Here is a 22,599-nt window from a genome sequence, read left to right as displayed (position 1 = left end):
GGGGAGAGAGAGGGATGCAAAACTTGAGAGACTATTGAATGCTGAGAATGAACTGAGGGTTGAGGGGCAAGGGGGAGGGGGGAAAAGAGGTGGTGGTGATGGTGGAGGGCACTTATGAGGAAGAGCACTGGGTGTTGTATGGAAAATAATTTGACAATAAGATATTATGAAAAAAAATAAATAAAAAAAATAAATTATGCTGGAGCCGTTTTAAGTATTTCTTTTGGAAAAACAAAACTACAGGGAATTAAAATTATTACAAAAAAGATAACAGTAATAAAAATAAAAATAAACTGACTTCAATTATAAACATTGTACACACACAATTTAGGAAATCCTTAAAGGTCCACCATCTACAAGCATCTTTCAATGTATGTTTGTTATAACTTTTAGATGCCACTAAATAAATGAAATTTAGAATCAAAGACCATCAGTCCCTTCATCATACTCCAGGTATCAACACAATCACGATGGTATCATCCATGTAATAAAGTTGCTTTTGTTGCATATTGTTGTTTTTCTATGAATGCAGCCAAGAAGTCCCCTATTCAGTGGGTCCAGCTAACCAGTTATTTGCCCATCTATTAAGTGCCAACTTTAAAAAATTACAGTGTCCAGCAGGGAGCAGCATTACAACATTCATAAAACTTAACTTAAACATGAAACTGACAGAAGAAAAAGGAAAAAACAAACAAACACTTACCATAGGTCTGTTCTACAATACATCCAATTTTTAGGGCAGTTGCAAGGCTTCCAGAGAAAAAAAACTTAAACCATGTCTCAAAGTATATATGGGTGAGCCACGATTTCAGGATTCCTAAAGCAGGAAATCAATATTATATTAGGTAAAGGATATCCCCCCTTTAAGTAGTATATAATAGTATATAATATACTATAATATACTCTCAGTTCTTAAGGTACATATTTGTCTTAGTGGTTCAATGGGATTCTGAATTCAGATATATAATATACTTGGATAAAACGATTAAAAAAGACCCAGAATATTAAAGTCCTTTATTCACCAGAAAATTTAAGCAGAAGAAAGTGGTGCCATGATATATCAAACTAGAGAGAACAATGGTCAAGGTTTTTAAAAAGTTGGTAATAGCTGATATACAATTCTAATCTATCAAATTCTAAACAATTTGCAAGTAATAGGATATAAGATTCATTTCTACACCTAAGCATGAATATATGAGGTTAATTTTATCAATAAAAAGTAGTGAGGGGCGCCTGGGTGGCTCAGTCAGTTAAGCCTCCGACTTCGGCTCAGGTCAGATCTCACGTTCCTGGGTTCGAGCCCCGCGTCGGGCTCTGTGCTGACAGCTAGCTGAGAGCCTGGAGCCTGTTTCAGATTCTGTGTCTCCCTCTCTCTCTGCCCCTCCCCCTCTCATGCTCTGTCTCTTCTGTATCAAAAATAAATAAAGCATTAAAAAAAATTAAAAAAAAAAGTAGTGTATAATGTGGATATGTTAAGACTGATTATTCAAATATTTACTGAATACAAGTAATGCATGTGATATTGCAGAAAAACTCTAACCAGTTAAAAATATGACGAATGAAAAACATACTGTTTTATACTGTCTTAGATGCCAAATATGAATAACCAACTAAAAAATTCCATGTCACTTCTTATGACTGAAAAAAAAGAAAAGGTTTTATTTTCAATTATAAAATGAGCTTTAAGTTAAGTAAGTCACGGGGATATAATATACAGTGTAGGGAACATAGTCAACAATATTGTTATAATTTTGGTGACAGATGATAACTACACTTATCATCTCACAATGCAAAAAATATCAAATTGGTATGATGTACACCTGAAACCAGGAATCAATCATACTTCAAAATAAAGTTTTAACTCCATTTTTATTTGAGATGTTAAAGTTTGCTTCATATGTGCTTACATGCAACAATTCAGTGTTTACACAGAAACATAGCATTTTCTCATTGAAATAAATAATGTGAATATTCATCCTGAAATATATATAATTACATGTTATATGCATTATCAAATATCCATGTATTATCAATAAATAACAGTTATTCAAAATTTAGCAAATATTAAACTGGTTTCTACTACTTTACTCTGCAAAATAACATGAAAACATTAAGTATATGATATTAAGACTATGGTGACTCTCTAATAATTGTCATTAATTTTAATAAAGCCAAAGAACCTGTTGTATTTGTACTAACCTTCCACGCTTTAACATTACGCTATTCATGGCATTATTTCTTACATTTTGCCTCCTTATAGTCTTTCTCTTATCCTGGATCTTGCCTTTGTTTCTATACATTTCGTTTTCTGTGATACTTCCTTATTCCTACCAGTCTATCGTCTCTCACTTTTCTAATACTTTTTTGCTTCAATCTCAATTTCTGTTTTGTCAAACTCCTCTCTCTATGACCCTACCATCTTTTTTCCTTTTATGTTACAACCCTTAAAAGTGAGTTTTTTCTGCAAGAGTCTGCTTAAATATACTCTTTCACCCATTTATAGCCACTGTCCTTGATCTTAACACTGTAAGCCGATTGGAAACTCCATAAATGTAAATTATATTGTTGCTACTTATAAAAGTATTTTTCCTCTGATTTATTTAAATATTTGAAGAATTCACTAAACATTTTGGAGTTAATCTTGAAACTCTGAAAAATCTCAAGGACATTTAATCTCCTACTCATTCCAATCAATGAGACCTCCTCTATTCTAATAAAGAGATGATTTAGGATGTTACTACATTAGTATGAATAGACACTGACTAATAAACTTTTGTAAGTCAACAGAACTTTAGTGCTTTTTATTCATGTTTGTGCAAGCACATGTGCACATACCCTCATTGAAAAGCAAAGATACATGAAATAAACCCTTATTTCTAATATATACTGTGAAGTCTGAAAAGAGCGATTTCCTTATCCAGCACTCTCTAATATGAATATTAACATTAATGGTATTAGTATATTAAAAATAATCTCATATCACAAATGTTGATTTTTAAAATTATAGATTATATAACACACTTATTATATAATTACCTAAAATGAGACTGCAGTGAGTCAAATAGTGTTCCTCCCTCCCCCCTAAATTCATATCTATCAATAATCTCAGAATGTGACCTTACTGGGATGTAGGGTCTTTGCGGATATAATTACGGCAAGGATCAATATGAGATCATTCTAGATTAGGATAGACCCTGACTCCAATGTGAATGTTCTCATACAACACAGAAAAGGACATAGAGAGACATGGAGACAAGACAGCGTGAAAATGGAGGAGATTGGAGTTATGCTGTCACAAGACAAAGAGCAACAGGAGCCACAAGCAACCAGAGGAAACAAGGAAGCATTCTCCACTAGTGCCTTTGGGACAAACATGGCTCTACTGAGACCTTGATTTTGAACTTTTGGTTTCCAAGTAAATTTCTGTTGTTGTAAGCTGTCAAGTTTGTGGTAATTTGTTATGGAAATTCTAGGAAATGAATACAGAATTTGGTATTTAGAGGTGGAGTGTTGCTCACTCTAACAGACACCTAAATATAAAAAAAGTCTGCAGAGGGTGTTGGTAGAGTGCCTTGATGAGTCTGCCATAGAAATAGACGTGTTAAGGAGATTCTGGTAAAAGTTCAGAAGGTAGTGGACAGGCTGGGAGAGAAAACTATCATCTTAAAGAATACATATATTGGCTAGAACAAAATGTTAAAAAAAAACATGAACATTAAAGGTGCTTCTGGTAAAGCCTCAAGACAGAAATGAGGGACACATTATTCAACACTGGAGGGAAGGCAATCCTCATTATAAAGTAGTAGAAAATTTGGCTGAAATGTGCTCTATTGTTGAGTGAAAAGCAGAACATATAAGAATGAATTATATATTTGGCTGAGATTTCCAAACAGAGTGTTAAAGGTGTGTCCTGAATTCTCCTTGCTAATTATAGTCAAATGTGAAAGAAAGAGAGAGGAAGGAACTGTTATGCAAAAAAGAAATCAGTACCAAATGACTTGGACAATTCTGAGGCTATCTAGATTACATAAGATACTAACATCACAAATCATTAGGAAAATGCAAATCACAACCACAATCAGATACCACTTCAAACTCATTAGGATGGCTATTATCCATAAAAACAGAAAACACAAGTTGCTAAGCACAGGGGGAGAAATTGGAACCCCTATGTACTGTTACTGAACACAAAATGACCAGCCACTGTGGAAAACACTGCGGCAGTTCCTCACAAAGTTAAACACAGATTTATCATGATACAGCAAATTCCACTCCTAGGTATATACCTGAAGAAACTGACAGCAGGGACACTAGCAGATACTTGTACACGAATGTTCATTTCAGTATTACTCATGATAGGCAAAAGAAAACAACCCAAGTGTCTATCAAATGGACATAGATAAACAAAATGTGCTATACCCACACAATGAAATACTACTCAACCATAAAAAGAAATGAAATTCTGATGATGCATGATACAAGATGAATGAACCTTGAAAAACATTATGCTAAGTGAAAGCATTATGCAAATGCTACAAAGAACATATATGATTCCTCTTATATGAGGTACTTAGATAGGCAAACTCGGAAAGACTGAAAGTAGAATAAAAGTTACCAGAGGCTGGGCAATGGAGGACGGGGGAGTTATTGCTCAATGGGGAAAGAGTTTCTGTTTGAGATGATGACAAAGTTCCAAAAATAGATAGGGACAATGTTTACAACACTATCAGTATACCGAATGCACTGAATAGTACACTTACAAAAAATTAAAAATAGTGAATTTTATCACCAAAAGGATAAGATTTTAAATATTTTTGAGAGAGAGAGCGAGCGAGGGGCAGAGAGGGAGAAACAACTCCTCATCCATTCAAGTTTTATCATAAGATTGCATTAATTCACTTGTGTCTTCAGGCTCTACTTCTAATTCTAGTTTTCTTGCTATTTCCACCACATCCATAGTCACTTTCTGAAGGTTTGAAACCCTCAAGTCAACCATGCAGGCTGGAATCAACTTCTTCCAAACTCTACTGTTGACATTTTGATCTCTTCCCACGAATCATTAATGTTATTAAAGGCATCTAGAATGACAAATCCTTTCCAGAAGGCTTTCAATTTACTTTGCCCAGATCCATCAGGGAAATCACTATCTATTGCACTTACAGCCTTATGAAATGTATATCTTAAATAAGAAGGCTTGAAAGTTGAAATTACTCTTTGATCCACGAGCCGCAGAATGGATACTGTGTTAGCAGGCATGAAAACATTCATCCCATTGTGCATCTCCATCAGAGCTCTGGGGTGATCAAATACATTGTCAATGAGCAGTAACACTTTGAAGGAATCTTGTGTGTGTGTGTGTGTGTGTGTGTGTGTGTGTGTGTGTGTGTGTGTGTGAGAGAGAGAGAGAGAGAGAGAGAGAGAGAGAGAGGTCTCAACTTTGAACTTAAAATATTCAGTAAACGATGTTGTAGATAGATATGCTGTCATCCAGGGTTTGGCGCTCCCTTTATATACCACAGACAGAACAGATTTTAAGATTGATAAATAAGCACTGGCTTCAACTTCAAGTCATCAGTTACATTAGCCCCTAACAAAAGAATCAGCCTGTCCTTGGAAGTTTTGAAGCCAGGCACTGACTTTTCCTCTCTGCCTATGAAAGTCCTAGATAGCATCTTCTTTTGTCTATATTGAAAATCTGTAGTTTAGTATAGCCACCTTTGTTAATGATCTTAGCTAGACCTTCTTGATAATGTTGCAGCTTCTACATGAGCACTAGGTGCTTCACTACATACTTACGTTATAAAGACAGGTTCTTTCTCCAAACCTCACAAAACCACCTCTGCTAGCCTCAAAGGTCTTCTGAAGCTATCTCATCTCTCTCAGCCTTCACAGAATGGAAGAGTTTAGGCCTTGCCCCAGATTAGACTTTTAGCATATCTTGGTTTTCAACATGCCTTCCTCACTAAGCTTAATATCTGGCATTTGATTTAAAGTGAGAGATGTAGGGGTGCCAGGGTGCTCAGTCAGTTGAGTGTCAGCTCAGGTCATAATCTCAGGGTCCTGATGCGGCTCTGTGCTGGGTGTGGAACCTGCTTAAGATTCCTTCCCACACCCTCAGCCCCCAGCCCACTTGCACTCTTCACTCTCTCTTGAAAGTAAAATAAAATCTTACAAAAAATAAAGTGAGAGATGTGGGATTCTTTAACTTGATCAGTTAGAGGCCACTGTAGGGTTATTAATTGGCCTAATTTCATATTGTAATATCTCAGAGGATAGGATGGCCCAAGGAGATGGAGAGCCAGAAAATGGCTGGGACTAGGCAGAACACACATAACATTTATTAAATTCACTGTCCTATATGGGTGCAATCTGTGATGTCCTTAAACAATTACAATAGTACCATCAAAGATCACTGATCACAGGTCACCGTAACAAACACTAATGAATAAGGCTGAAATAGTGTAAGAAGTACCAAAATGTGACACGGAGACACAAAGTGAGCAAATGCTGTTGGAAAAATGATGCCAGGGTTTATGATCACTAAACCCTCAATGCAGGGTTGCCACAAATCTTCAATTTGTAACAAATGCATTATCTGTGAAGCACAATAAAGTAAAAAAACCAAGGTATGCCCATAATACAAAATGGCCTTTAACTTTGTTTTTAACTTTCCATTTGGGGAATGATAAATATAAAAAGTAAAAACACGACATTAAAATTCTAAAGATGTTTTTAAATTTTAATCAACATCCATTACCTTACAGTTCTGTAGACTACCAATATAAACAGTCTTGATTTGGTTCTATGCTCAGGATATCACAAAGCCAAAAATCAGGATTTCAGGCCGAGTTCTCCTATGGAGGCACTGAGGAGCAATCCACTGCCAACCTCCTCTGGCTGGCGCCAGAACCCTGTTCCTTGCAACTGAGAAATGGTCTAAGATTCCCTCTTTTTGCTTGTTATCACTGAGGGCATCTCTCATCTCCTTAAGGTTTCCTACATTCCTTTTCCCATGCCGTCTCCATCTTCAGACCCAGCATGTGAACATCTTTCAAGGGTTTGGATTTTTTTTTCACTTCTCCTGTTACTAGGTGGAGAATATTCTCTCTCTCTTTTTTCCTCTGCAGGTCTCATGATTATATCCGGCTCAACATGGTCAGTTTCCCATCTTTAGGTCAACTGTGCTATATGAAATATAATTAGGGAAGTGACATCTAACCATGTTCACATGTTCAAGGGTTATGGTGGGCCATTATTGGGAAGCTAAATTCAATCAAATTCTAAATATTTTTAAAAGCAAATTGTTTTAAATATTAAAGATCTTGTTTCAGTGCCAGACAATGCTGACATAAAAGTTCTTCAATCTAAGCTGAAATTAAAATTTCTACACCCTGGAGAAACAAAGGGTCTTATTTCCCTTTTACCACATTAACATAGACCTTAGGAAACTCAGAATTATTAATCTCTGGGTTAGATATATTGTACTTACTATATGAGTTGTTTCAGATCACATTTTCTCACCATCCTACTCACTATGGATAACCCATTTTAGCAAGGGAAATATGCCTCATTTCTAGTGCTAAAAACCATAAATTGGCTAAATAAAGAACTATCTTTATGGAGGACACTGAGTTTGGTTACAAGAGCAAATACTAAATAAGAGCATGGATTTTTGTCATCAGACAGCTTAGCTCTATTGTGAATCCTAGCTCTACCACTTACTAGCTACATGACTATGATCACTAATTTTGTGTGTCAACTTGACTGGGCCATGGAGTACCAAAGTATTTAGTCAAACAATATTCTGGGTATTCCTGTAAGGGTGCTTCTGGAATAGATTAACATTTGGATTATCAGACTGAGTAAAGCAGACTGCCTTCGCTAAGGTGAGTGTACCTCTTCCAACCCACTGAAGGCCTAAATAGACTAAAAGGCTGACCCTCCGGCCAGTACAAGAGGATGAAAAGCACCGACATATTAGAGATTTTGAAGAATTTCTATAAGATAGAATGTATGAAATCATAGTGATAGGTAGATTAGGGTGGAAATGATAGAGTGGAGTAGTTCTAAACAGGTGGTAAGGCCTACAAAACATAGAATATTTACTATCTGGCCTCTAAAAAGTATGCTGACCCCTGGTCAAGCACATACAAAGAAGAATGTTTCAGGGAAGACAGGACTTTTTTTTCTTGTGATTCCAAAGGGAGTTATGGGCTGAATCAACAGTTATAGAGAATAACATACTTTAAAAAGGTAAAAACTGCCTGAGAAGAAGTTGGGTTCCAGGTATGGTGGGTAGAAACCTAGAAAAGGATCCTCCTTATGTGGTTATTAGAGAAGGGCCTGGCCTGTCTGCTTATTTATTCTGAGCAAAGCACACCAATAAGTAGTAAGTCCTACCCATATACAAAAAAACTCCCCATCAATATTCTTTCCATTTAGGGTAAATATTTGCTAGGGAATCAAGAAAAAAACCTATTCCAATAATCTATATTATTCAACTGGTCATATATTAACATGAAGGACAGCTAAGGATCACCAACATTTAAAGAAACCACAAAAATGAAAACCAAAGCCCAAGATGAAAAACAGAACAAACTCTAGAGAAAACAGAGGTTATTCAAGGAAAAAAAAAAAAAAGGAAAAGAATTCTACTTGACATCTTCAGAGAAATTGGGTAAGATATTGGACCTACAAAACAAGAAGTATATGAAAGAGCAGAATTAAAAGAACAGAGATTAAAGAAATTTAAAATAGAATGCCTGTCCACCACCATCTCTCCCTACATACAGAAAAACTTGTAGAGTAGGAAAAAAAAATTGAATACAGAGTTATAACCCAGTGTGGGTGACAATCTCTTTAGAGCAGTATAGGAAGAGACTCCTCTCTCCCCTCCAATGCACACGCACACGCGCACATACACACACACGAGGAAAAAATAGTGGAAAGGACACATAATACAGACAAGGAGAAGAAAAAATATATATACACGCCTAATTACATCTTTGATCTAGAGTAGAAGTTGTCAAACTTGGACCCATGAGCCAAAATCTACCAGCACCACTTTAGCAATTAAGGTTTTACAGTACAGAATGCTTATTTGTTTACATGTTGTCTGTGGCTGCTTTCCTTCTAACTATAACAGCAGAGTTAAGTAAGTTGCAACAGGGACCATCTGGTGTGCAAAATATTTACCATTTGGTCTTTTACAGAAACATTTGTCAAATCTTGATCCATAGCTATACTGTCCAATATAGGAGCAACTAGGGGTGCCTGGCTCAGTTGGTTAAGCATCTGACTTCAGCTCAGATAATGATCTAATAGTTTGTGAGTTAAGGCCCCACATCGGGCTCAGTGCTGACAGCTCAGAGCCTGGAGCCTACTTCAGATTCTGTGCCTCCCTCTCTCTCTGCCCCTTCAGTGTTCTCTTTGTCTCTCTCAAAAATAAATAAATTTAAAAAAATTAAAAAATATATAGTAGCAAACAGACATATGTAGTGTTTAAATTTAATAAAATTAAAAATTCAGTCCCTCAGTCATATCAACCACACTACAAGGGCCCAATAGCCATTTGTAATTTATGGTTATCATACTGGACAATGTAAGCATAGAACGTTCCCCTCAACACAGGAAATTCTGCTATATGGGCTTATTTGGAAATTACTACAATAGATTACTAGAACTGTACTTTAATTATTGCTTTAAAAAGTACTATAGTGAAAAAATGACATATAGGTAAGAGAAGCAAGAAGATAAAATTCAGAAAAAGACAAATTAGTAATGTTAGAAATGGAAATAATTAATGCATAAACTTAAGATGTCATGCTAGGAAAATACCTTTAATATAGATTGTTTTTTTAATAATGCGTCAGGGGCACCTGGGTGGTTCAGTTACTTAAGTGTCCAACTTCAACTCAGATCATGATATCAACAGTCTAAGTTCAAGCCCTGTGTCAGCCTCTGTAATGACAGCCAGTCTGGAGCTGCTTCAGATTCTATGTCTCCCTCTCTAGTCCCTCTCCCACAGATGCTCTGTGTCTCTCCCTGCCTCTCAAAAACGAGAATTTTTTTAATTAAAAAAAATTTTATATAATTCTTCAAAGTTATTCAGAGAAAAGAAAATCCAAATATATAGCTTCATAAATAAGTGAGTAAATGTCATAAGAGATAAGGAAGAGTTTATAAAAGAACCCAACATAGGGAATGCAATTAATGCTTTCAAACTTGAAAGTAATAACGTGTTTCCTAAGAAAATATAATTCAAAGAAAGGTAAAATAATTATATGGAACAAGAGTCATGAATAGAAAGTTTTAAAAAGTTGTATAATAGATGACTCCAATTTAGTTCTGAGTTAACAAGCAAAATGTTTGCTAGGAATTTTAATTTTCATCTTATACTGCAAAAAACTTCATGTCTAGTATATAAAGTATAAACATACTTCATATCCAGACTCTCAAACTAGAAAACAATAGTCAAAATAATATATTTCCCTTTGTTAACACTACTCGTTGGGTCATGAATTATATATTTCTTTAGAGGGGAGCTTTAGTAGTCGTTGTGACCCTCCATGCAAAGTTAGATATGATGTAAGAAGCTTCAGATGGCATGGTTTTAAAAATTTGGCCTTTCCTTGGGTTTCCATAATTATTCATACTGAAAATGAATCAATCATATCTAATCAGAAATGTCCAGGACAATTAGAACAACACGTGGGTTTAGATTAGCACAAGAGCTTTATGCCTACGAGATTCCTCAAAGGTGACACACAAAAGGAGCACCTGGCACCAGGTTAGCAGTTGTTCAATTCCTTATGTGGACTTGAGGAACAGTCCCAGTCTGGAAGATATGCCAATACGGGGCCAGCCTGCTCTAGAAGTTCTTTAATTTTTATCACTGAAAATTGTTAGTGTTCTAGTGTTTACCACTAAAAATGTCTTGTTTTCCTTTACAGATACATTTACTTGACAAATTTTCTGGAACCAAAACATGCTTATCTTTAGACACATTTACCCTCTTACACTGAATATTCCAAGACAGGAATATACAATGGATTTTTAAATATTAATTTTTTTAAGTTTTCTTCTTTAATTTTTTTAACATTTATTTATTTTTGAAATAGAGAGAGACAAAGTGTGAACAGGGGAGGGGCAGGGTGAGAGGGAGACACAGAATCCAAAGCAGGATCCAGGCACTGAGCTGTCAGCACAGAGCCCGATGTGGGGCTCAAACCCACGAACCATGAGATCATGACCTGAGCCGATGTCAGATGCTTAACCGACTGAACCACCTAATTTTAACTCCCCGCTTTTCTGTTTATATTTAAACATCCACTAAAATGAGGATGAACATAAGTACTCATGTTGCCCTGGACAGTTCCAGATTACATCTGCTTTCCTGGCATCCAGTATGATACATTATTGTGGCATTCTTAACATGTCCAAAAATAATTCATGGGTCAGTGAGGAAACCAAAAGAGTTGAACATATTTTGAAATAAATGCTGATGAAAACTTAAAATATTAAAAGTTGTAGGATGCAGCTAGAGCAATATTTAGAGAAATTACACCCTTAAATATAAACAGTATTATTAGAAAAGAAGGAAGAAAATCAATGAATTAAGCTTTTATCATAAGGGGGAAAAACCAAAATCCCAGCAAATCAAAACCAATGAATGTAGAAAATAGGTAAAAATAAAGCACAGTAATTGACAAAATAAAAAGTAAACAGAAAACAAAAAATTTAAAGCCAAAACTTGGATTTTTGGGAATAAAATGAAAATAATCTCTAGCAAACCCAACAGAAAAAAAGAAAAAAACACAAATAATATCAGCATTATAGTCATTAAAAAGTAGTAAGAACTGCTTCTAGTATGGCGAAGTAAACTTAGACAAATTCTTCCCATAGATAACAACCATAAACACAAGACAAAATACAAAAACAATTATGTGAAGGCTCTAGAGACTGAATAGAAATATAGAGATTTTGCTGAGGAATCAAATTTGTAAAGAAGATGGTCAAAAAGGTTTCTGATTTTTACAGATTTAGCTTGAGCACAATGCAGTATAGGTAGTTAAAACAAAAGGAAAAGGTGATCCTTTTGAAGAACCAGAAGAACTGCAAACTAACCAATGGAATGGGGAGTCCAGAAAATAACCCACCTAATTAATGTGATTTTACTTATTGAAAAAGTAATGATTCAATATAGCAGGGAAAGAACAGTTTTTTCAATAGGTGGTAGTAGATCAAAAAACTTTCTATATAGGAAAAACAAATACACCTTTACTCCTGCCTCACACCAAAGGGAACATAAAATCAGATCTGCAGATTGCAGATTCAAATATCTGGAAGAAAACAACAAGATCATCTTTGGAATCTTGGAGTAGGCAAACAGTCATAAAATAAAAAATTGATACGTCAGAATATATTCTGTCTAAAAGTGAAAGACAAGAATATGGAAAGGTGGGGCAACTGGATGGCTCAGTCGGTGGAGCATGCTACTCTTGATCTTGGCACTGTAAGTTAAAGGCCCCATGTTGAGGGTAGAGATTACTTAAGAAAATAAAATCTTAAAAAAAAAAGAAAAGAATATGAGGGAGACCTGGGTGGCTCAGTCATTTAAGCATCCAACTTTAGCTCAGGTCACGATCTCAAGGTCTGTGGGGTTTGGGCCCCATGTCCAGCTTGGGCTGAGAGCTGAGAGCCTGGAGCCTGCTTCAGATTCTATGTCTCCTCTCTGCCCCTTCCTCACTCATGCTCAGTCTCTCCCTCTCTCTCAAAACTAAGTAAACATTAAAAACAAAAAATATGAAAAGGGAAGTAAGTCACAGACTAAAAGAAGAAATCTGTAACACATTTATTCGAAACTGGACTTATATCCAAAATATAAAAAGAACTCCTAGAAATCTAGAGAATCCAACAATACATTTTTTAAAAAATTACCAAAGACAGGAACAGACTCTTTGCATAATAAGTTATCTAAATGGCCAATAAACATATGAACAGGTACTCAACTTGATCAATGAGAATCCAAATGACAATGTCATACCACAACCCTTTCAGAAAGGCTACAATGAAAAGATATTAAGTGTTGGTAAGGATGACAGGCAACTGAAATTCTCCAATAGTCCTGGTAAGAGTGTAAATTGGTACCACCACATTAGAAAAATATTTGGCCACAAATATTTGGCAAACTAGCCAAATCCCTCTCAACAGCAGAATGTACAATGAATTATGATATATTTACATAATACTACAATTTTTTAACTTTTATTTTTTTTAAATTTAGGTGTTTTTGAGACACAGAGTGACAGAGTGCAAGCAGGGGAGGGCCAAAGAGAGAACACAGAATCTGAAGCAGACTCCAGGCTCTGAGCTGTCAGCACATAGCCCAATGCGGGGCTCAAATTCATGAACTGTGAGATTGTGACCTGAGCCAAAGTCGGACATTTAACCAACTGAACCACCCAGACACCCCAATCTTTTTTTTAATGTTTATTTATTTGAGAGAGAGGGAGCATGAATGAGCATGGGGGAGGGGCACAGAGACAAGGAGAGAGAGAGAGAGAGAGAGAGAGAGAGAGAGAGAGCGAGCAAGCGAGAGAGCGCGAGTGAGAATCCCAAGCAGACACTGCACTGACAACACAGAGCCTGATGCAGGGCTTGAACTTACAAACCGTGAGATCATGACCTGAGCCAAAAATCAAGAGTTGGATACCAAGCCATTTCAGGTGCCCCTACACATTATTATAAAATAATGAATAATCCACATCTGTACACATTAATAGCAATTATTTCATAAATACAATGTTGAGCAAAAGAAGTCAAAAAGTGATGGTTTCATTTACATAAAGCACAAAAATAGATAGAGCAATCAGGACTATGGTTTCTCTTTGTAAGTTTACTGAAAGGAAGCAAAAAAGATTACATGGGGTTCAAGAACTCCCTCTGGGTAGGCATGACTTTGACATTTATTCATTCAATCATGCTGCCAGAACACCATCACACGCTATAGTAAGCCTCTACAAGATCTCTGTTAATATGGTTTACCTTCATAGTCACAGTTGTAATAAGGACCCTAGGTCTCAAAAAGCCACTGCATGACCAGTCGAAGAGGTAGGTACCCAGTTTAGTCATAAAGTGCTAGTTGTTTACCATGACCATTAAGTTTTCCGGTTTACCTTAAATAGGTTGCTACAGTTTTACAATTGTACTTGAAGACTTCTCAGAATACCAACTTGTTGGAACCCTTGTGAAGATGATCTCACAATGTGGCAACAAGAGTAATATATGGAACCCTCAGATTGAAATTTTATATAGCTAATGAAAGAAGTTTTAGGGTTACAACAAAATTGAGAGAAAGGCACAGAAATTTCCCATATACGCCTGACCCCACACATGTATAGCCTCCCCTATTATCAACATTAGTCACCATAAAACAGTACTTATTTTTTTAAACCAAGGATGAACCTGTATTGACATATCATAATCACCAAAGTCCACAGTTTATCTTAGGATTCACTTTTGGTGCTGTATATTCTGAGGGTTTGGACAAAAGTATAATGACATATCTATCATTATAATATACAGAACATTTTCACTGCCCTAAAAAGTCCTCTATGCTCTGCTTATTCATCTCTCCCCACAACCACTTCTGGCAACCACCGATCTTTTTTATGGTCCCCACAGTTTTGCCTTTTCCAAAATTCCACAGAGTTGGACTAAGTATGTAGCTTTTTCAAATTGGCTTCTTTCACTTTGTAATTTGCATTTAAGGTTCCTCTATGACTTTCATAGCTTGATAGTTCATTTGTTTCACCATTGAATAATATTCCATTGTGTAGAATTGTATTCATCCATTCACTTACTGAAGGACATCTTGGTTGCTTCTAAGTTTTGGCAATTCTGAATAAAGCTGCTATACACATCCATGTGCAAGTTTTCATGTGGATGTTTTCAAATCCTCTGGATAAATGTTTAGGTGAATGACTGTTGGAGCACAAGATAAGAGCATGTTCACTTCTGTAAGAAATCTCCAAAGTATCTTCCGAAGTGGGTGTACCATTTTGATTTTCACCAGCAGTGTATAAGAGTTCATGTTGCTCCACATTCTCACCAGCATTTAGTGTTGTCAGTGTTTTAGATTTTGACCACGTTAGTAGTTATACACAAATATCTTCATGTTGCTTAAATTTCCATTTCTCTGATGACATATGATGTAAAACATCCTTTCATTTGCTTTTTGTCACCTGTATGTCTTCCTTGGTCAAGCGTATATCATCAGGTTTTTGGCCCATTTTTAAATCAGGTTGTTTATTGTGGAGGTTTTTTTTTTTAAGAGTTTGTATATTCTGGATAATAATACTTTATTAGGTATATCATTTGCAAATATTTTCTCCCAGTAGGTAGCTTTTCTTCTCATTCCCTTGACATTCTCTCTCATAGAGCAAGGGTTTTTAATTTTAATGAACTCAAGCTAATCAATTATTTCTTTCATGGATCATATCTTTGATTTCGTATCTAGAAAAGCATCATATACCCAAGTTGTCTAGTTTTCTTCTGTTATCTTCTAGGAGTTTTATAGTTTTGCATTTTATGTTTAGATATGTGATCCACTAGAGTTAATGTTTGTGAAGGATGTAAGGTCTGTACCTAGATTCTTTTTTTTTTTTTTTTTTGTCATGTATATGTTGTTTCAGCACCATTTGTTGAAAAGACTATCTTGGCTTCATTATATTACCTTCACTCATCTGTCAAAGATCAGTAGATTGTAGTTATGTGAGTTTATTTCTGGGCACTCTATTCTGTTCTACTGATCTATTCTTTTGCCAATCCCACACTGTCTTAATTACTGTGGCTTTGTAGTAATTCCTGAAGTCATGTTGTTTCAATCCTCCAATTTTGTGTTTGCTATTCTTGGTCTTTTGCCTCTTCATATAAACTTTAAAATCAGCTTGTCAATATTCATAAAATATCTTGCTGAAATTTTAGTTGGGATTGCATTGAATCTAGAGATCAATCTGAGAAGAACTGACATCCTGACACTGAGTTTCATACCCATAAACATGGAATATCTCTCATTTATTTAGTTTTTCTTCAATTTTATTCATCACAGTTTTGCAGTTTTCCTCATATAGATCTTATAAATATCCTTTTTAGATTTATGCCTAAATACTTTTTTTTGGATACTACCGTAAATTAGACTGTTTTCAATTTCCAATTCCACTCATTCATTGTTGGTATATAGGAGCTAATTTCATTTTGGTAGCAAGAAGAGATGGCTTTAATGAGAATGTGTAGGTTGAAGTGAGATTTGAAGGATAAGTAGAGATTAACTAGTGGACTTTGGGAGGAAGAGAGCTTGTAGAATGCAGGAGAATGAATAAAGAGTAAAGAAATTTACAGAATGATGTTGCTAGAGAGGCAAGTAGAGGGAACTACATGCAGGTGCTTAGTATTGTTTTTATATTATTAGACTTCTATTTTGAAAGGATTAGGATAGCTCTTGAATGGAGACTATACTGCAGGTGAACCAAGAGGAGGGCTATATGTCCCAGAATGGATTAATAGAAGAAGCAAATGTCATAGGTCTTGGCAATACAATGGATATGGCAGAATGATGTTTGAAAGAGGACCTGAGTGGGGCACCTGGATGGCTCAGTCAGTCAAGTGTCAGACTCTTGATTTCAGCTCAGGTCATGATCTCATGGTTTCTGAGTTCAAGCCCTGCATAAGGCTCTGCCCTGACACTCCAGAGCCTGTTTGGGATTCCTTCTCTGTCTGTCTCTTTCTCTCTCTGCCCTCCCCTGCTTGCACTCTCTCTCTCTCTCAAAATAAGTGAACATTAAAAAAAAAGAGAGAGAGAGAACCTGAGTGTAAGTGAGGCTACTTGTTTTAGGCAACTAGTTCTCCAAATGGTCCTATCATTTATATATATACAAAACACAAGAGGAAATTCATTCTTGGGCATTATGAGTTTTAGGCCCCTGCTAAGATTTTCAAGAAACAGGTAAAGTAAATATCTGAATTTATAATCTGGAGGTTAGAGAAGCGATCAGAACTATTTATCTTATTCATTGATATATAAATGGTAAGTAAGTACCGGAAGTAGTTAAAAGAAAAAATATGGAACAAGTCAAAATGGCCTTAAGGACTCCAAGATTTAATGGCAGAAAGGAGGGAATAGAGCTTCTTTTCATTTACACACTTTAGCCATTGAATTGTCACCTCTCCTTCTAAATACTGATCCTTCTCCTATGCTATGATTTCCATTCCTTCTATCTCATTCAGGTCCTTTGCTTTATCAGTTGTCTAGATTTTCCAGTGCCTATTTTCTTTCTCTAACAAAACTCCTCCCTTAAACCTTTGGCATCTCCCTCTATCCCCCTTCAAGGAAAGCTCTCTAAAATGTAAAATGATCTACCTTAATAGAATATTCAACTTCACTTGCCATTCAATTCTAAATATAATTATTTTACTTTTCAGTTTACTATTCCATCAAATTTTTTAACGAAACCTGAGAAACATTATTACTAAATCAAATAAACACTTTGCAACTCTTAATATCTGTTCCTCTGCCCAGGTTTTTAAATGTTCCTATCCCACAAAGTTTATTCTTGGTTCTTTTTATCTTCTCATTTTAAAGTATATATTTCCTTGGTGAGTTTATCCATTTCTTTGGGGTAACTCCCACCATGTGCTAATTAATTTCAAATCTATATGTTTCATCTAGAAGTCCCTATGTCACCTAACCCACTGTGTATTGGACATCTCCACTTGGATGCCACAAGGGTACCTTCAATTAAACATTCAAAAAAGGCGTGCCTGGGTGGCTCAGTAGATTAAGCGTCCGATTTCAGCTTAAGTCACGATGTCACCGTTCACAAGTTCGAATACACGGGCTCTGCGCTGACAGTTCTGAGCCTGGAGTGGGTTTCAGATTCTCTCTGCCTCTGCCCCTCCCCTACTTGTGTTAGGTTTCTCTCTCAACAATCAATAAGCATTAAAAAATTTTTAACATATTCAAAACAGATTTTAAAAACTCATTTTCTGATCTCTCATTTTGTAAAATAAATAACACCAAAACTACAAAATTCTGTTCTCCTTTATTCTTAATCCTCTGCCATTTACAAACCTGTTCAAAGCAGAAACCTGTTAGTCATCTTTGACTCCTCCTGTCAACTTTCCTTGGTCACATCAGTTCTACTCCTCAGAGTAATCTCTTAATTCATTCCATGTTTTTTATTTCAATCCATTCTCTTCTAATATACTCTTAGATAAAACATAACAATCAAATATGACCATTATGTTACCACTTAAAATTTTTCAATGATTTCCCATTTCCCATTATTTTTACAAAAAATAAGAACCACAACCTTAAAAGCAAAAAAAATAATTAGACCTTTGTCTAACTTCTCCATTTTCTTCTTAGCACTCTATAAATCATGAGAACTAACTTGCACAGAAGCAGTGGGTGCAGATTTATTGAAGTCTCTGCATTCTCTGTAATGGCTTTCATTGTCTATAATGCCTTTATCTCTTACACATCCTTCATCCACACAAGGTTAACCTTACTCCTCAGGAGAAACTTCTCAAGGCCCCTCACTCTCAGTCCAAGTTAGGTACCCTGCATTTGTCCTCCTAGAATTTATAATATACTTTACTATCCTATTTACCCACTTTCCTCCCCCAACTATGACTCAAGAAGAAACTAAGCATTCTTTCTCCTATAACCTGAATGCTTCTCATACTGCCTCGGATTTAGTATGTGCTCAATAAATGTTAATTATTAATTAAGCTGTTATTAATCATTATTAACACCACACCTAAACATATTCTCTAACTCTTCTCTTCCACAAATACCTCATTTATTCCAATGTTTTATTACTGCTAAATTCAAGTATTTGGCATTATTTGCTTTGTGAGCAAAAGTTTTGTCTTCATAAAAAAATGTAGACAGATTATTCTATAATCATGTTATATGAAATACATAGGCTTCATTTCAAGAATGCCTTTGTGGGCGTATATGACATGTTTTCCTAATTATAAAGTTGAAAAACAATTCTTCACTTCTAATAAGATAAGCAAAGCATCATACCACTGCTTTTAGAAAACTAAAGGGTAAAGTAAATGGAGGCGGAAACAGGGAATATGTAGTAAAGAAGCCCATAAAATTCAGTATTAGTAGTATTTTCAAAGTTTTCAGAGCAGCAAACATATCCAAGAAGTTTCCATTTGGTATCAGACTGCTTTGTTCCTTTTTGTTTTGGCCTTCTTAGTACTTATTCACCACAGGAAAATATTAGCGCCAATTGTCCAATGCGTTCACATTAACTGCTATGCTATTTTCTACGTGTTAATCTTATCTTCCCAAAATGAAAACATTTTTACTTCAATAGGCATAAAGTGACATATTAGGTCTAAGCAGAAAGCAAGCACTCAATAGCTATTTATTGAATAATTTAGATTACAAATTTATACTGATGAAAGATTCTAAAAGCATCTAAACCTGGATTAAGCTTTCCAACTGATATATTGTTAAAGAGTAAAGTGGTGTGTTTTGTTGTTTTAACATTTTACTTTAAAATCAAAAACAAACCCACCGGCCACTATTTCACAATACTAACTGCAATTTATCAAACAGAATCTAAGGTCAAGAAGTTTTAACAAGTCGCTGTGATTTAAAACAATTCCATGGCAAGAATTTCAATGAGGTTGGATATATTTTTAAAGTATCATAGATCACTGTCAAAACCAATAACTTTGACAGTGATCTATGATACTTCAATGCAGGCATGATTTGGGAGTCTTTTTTAGATTAATCATTCGTCAATCATGAATACCTTTAAAAATCACTCCGATATCCAGCTCAGTTTTGAGAAAGTTTCAAATCCAAAGACACATCTCTAAATCACATCTTTTTTCAGGACACAATATTCTAATAAAAAAGCTCTCAGAGTTCACAAATCATTAGAAACAGAAAGTACATACACATCCAATACTCACCAGTTTTGGGGGGAAAGAGACCTAAAGTATTTTCTGTTATTTGCATCTGCCTTAACAGCAAATGACAATTAAATGTGTGAACAAGGTTGTCAGAGTAACACTTGTCATTCACACTACTTATGGAAACGCGCCCCAAGACTTCCAGAAGCACTAATTAAAATTAACGAAAGCTTCTCACGAGGGCTTGTCAGGGAAGTACATTTTGTCATTTGCTGTTTGATACAGGAAAACCAAATCGCTTCAAAGCTCAAGAGTTTTTCCCCTAAGGTCTAAATCCGACCCACCTCCCTGGCATTGGCACTGACGAACTGAGCCCAGAGGCTGAGCAAGTAACTCATTAAGAATTCCAATTTGTTCAATATAAAGCAACCGTTCCGAGAAAGAAGAAGTAAAAAAGGAAAAAACCAATCCTGATGTTAAAGGCGTTCTGAATTTTCTTTCAGAAATCACGAGAGAAAGAGGCGAGGGAAAATATCTTTTCTCTTTACCAAGGAGCAGTGAAAGGTGCAGTTTCCCACTGGTAGTTGCTAGATATATCGCTCCTTTACTAGCTTTTTCTTTAACTCAGAGTGAAATCTCAAAAAGAAAAAATTTTTGAATACTACCCACCTCTAGCCCCATATAACCAAGGTAAACTCTCACCCAGGACTCAGGTGGGCCTTTCTCACCTGGGCCCCAGAAAAGTCCGCCGTCCCCACGTAAAGCTCACGTTTCAGCAATACTCGTTGCGATTGGTTGACTAGAAAGAGAACTTTCAATCCTATTGGCCACGGCAGCTGTGTAGTGGGCAAGGAGGCGGGAGTTTGGGGCTGGCTCTGACAGGCCCGCTGGTTGAGTTCCCAGAGTTCCTATTGGGTCAACATTGGGAGCTCCAAGATGGCGACAGTGGCGACCTGCGGCTCCGGCGCTGGGAGTCCTGGATCTATGGTGGCGGCAGGCAGCAAGAACAACGTCACCAGTTTCCAGAGGAGGGGTCCTAAAGCCAGCGGTTCCGACAGCAGCTATTCTCGACTGGTGTCCATCCCGGGCACACGACCGTCGGTTCGGAATGGACAGCTGCTGGTGTCAACTGGGCTCCCAGCCCTGGACCAGCTCTTAGGTCGGTTCAGAACGGAGATTTGGGCTCAACAGAGGGAAAACTTAGGGAGGGCACCTGCCGGGGAAGCCACCCTAACCTCACGTCACTCTCTGACCCCTCCGCCTTCGGACCTGGAGCGGATAGTCTGGTCTGATGGAGATGGAGGGGAGGAAGGGTTACGCTGAGACTTTTAAATGCTGTTATTTCTCCCACTTTCTACTATAGTTCTGGCCCACCAGCCTTTTCTAGGTTACGACGGGATCCCTACATGTGCCTGTTTTTTGTTTTTTTCTTGAAATACTACCTAGTAGAGGGAATCATTAATATTTGGAGACGATTTGGCCTTCATCTCTAGGATCCCCTCCTGGTGTCTGGTTGCACCCTTCGTCAACCCCAGGTAGCATGGTTTGGCCTAACCTACAAAAGTTTGCATCCTTGTGAGAGATGGGCTTCATTAGAAAATGCTGAAAACAGTAACTTCCCTTCTTTCACCGCCAGGCTGTTTATGTTCTGGTTCTGAATCTTTAAACAAACTCTATTGGCTTTAAGGGAATGGATGTTAAAGGATTATATGGATCCGCATAACTAAAGCCTGTCGTTGATATCGATGGTCATACTAGTGTCCGCATTAAATATACATATATTTTTTTTCTTAATTTTTTTCCTATATATTTTGCCTTCCAGAGTTAAATTCCAAACGGTATGTTTAAGATTAATTCACGTTTTAATGAGAAAAATCCAGTTCTCAGGACTTCCTGTATAATCTCTGTAATTTTTATGAGAAGCCTGCTGAAGAATAGCTTGTTTCATAACTATTATGTTGCAAAGATTGACCACATTAGATTGGTAGGACAGAGCTGCTGTGTTAAGAGCTTGTAAATTACTTAATTCCTATCAGAATGTTTATTCGTTAAAATTGGTCTATGTTTATATTTCATAAGTTCTATATAGTACATGATATGTGTCCGTTAAATTTTGTACACTTTGATAAAATATTACAAATGACGTTGCTGGTTCTTGTCCTTCACTTAACATTTCTCTCTCTCTTTTTTACCCTTCAAGGTACACTTTTCAGGTAGGTTTAGTGCAAAGGAAATTGACAAGGCAAGCAAACTGTGAGAAAAACTGTGGCTTCTTGCCTCTGTTATTTCATGTCCTTAACTGGACCCTGGTTATTTCTACATAAATTTAAGTATTTTCACTTAATTGTTTTAAGTCTATTGCCTTCCTCAATTTCATGGTACTAAAAACAAATGATTTAAGATATCTAGTTAGCAAATATTTATCTCACTTTTTTCCCTGGTGAGCTTTACTTGGTGTCGTCCTGAATTTGAACTTAATCGAAAGCTCTTCTTAGTCCTTGCCTTTTTTTTTTTTTAATTCAATGGGGATCTGTAACTTCATTCATTTGATCCTGAAACTTCAAACAAAAAGGTCACATTTCTGACATAATACCTTCAGTTTCTCATTAGAATAACAAAATGCCTAGCATGGTTCCTGGTATATAGTTGATTTTCATT

At 36.2% G+C, this 22,599-nt stretch overlaps 2 protein-coding genes across 9 annotated transcripts in view; one reads left to right on the top strand and one right to left on the bottom strand.

Moving 5' to 3' along the window:
* Positions 1 to 20,713, bottom strand: part of IMMP1L (inner mitochondrial membrane peptidase subunit 1) — an 81,746-nt gene extending 61,033 nt beyond the window's left edge. For 2 of the 7 annotated variants that reach the window (XM_029956257.1, XM_029956256.1), the window contains exons 1-2: positions 20,611 to 20,713; positions 704 to 817 (exon numbers count right to left, since the gene is read on the bottom strand). The gene's annotated coding sequence lies outside the window, so the exon portion shown is untranslated. Of the gene's footprint in view, positions 1 to 703; positions 818 to 14,046; positions 14,114 to 14,177; positions 14,199 to 20,610 lie in introns of those variants that run through there. The other 5 variants (XM_029956259.1, XM_029956258.1, XM_029956261.1 and 2 more) reach the window with 5 other exon arrangements.
* Positions 20,714 to 20,864: 151 nt separating this feature from the next.
* Positions 20,865 to 22,599, top strand: part of ELP4 (elongator acetyltransferase complex subunit 4) — a 238,494-nt gene continuing 236,759 nt past the window's right edge. For both annotated transcript variants that reach the window (XM_029914792.1, XM_029914791.1), the window contains exon 1: positions 20,865 to 21,100. In XM_029914792.1, the coding sequence (XP_029770652.1) occupies positions 20,878 to 21,100 (223 nt within the window). In that variant the 5' untranslated portion in view covers positions 20,865 to 20,877. The remainder of the gene's footprint in view (positions 21,101 to 22,599) is intronic.

The sequence above is a fragment of the Suricata suricatta genome, chromosome 11, assembly GCF_006229205.1.
Source record: "Suricata suricatta isolate VVHF042 chromosome 11, meerkat_22Aug2017_6uvM2_HiC, whole genome shotgun sequence".
Taxonomy (NCBI): domain Eukaryota; kingdom Metazoa; phylum Chordata; class Mammalia; order Carnivora; family Herpestidae; genus Suricata; species Suricata suricatta.
This window is presented reverse-complemented; position numbering and strand designations above follow the sequence as displayed.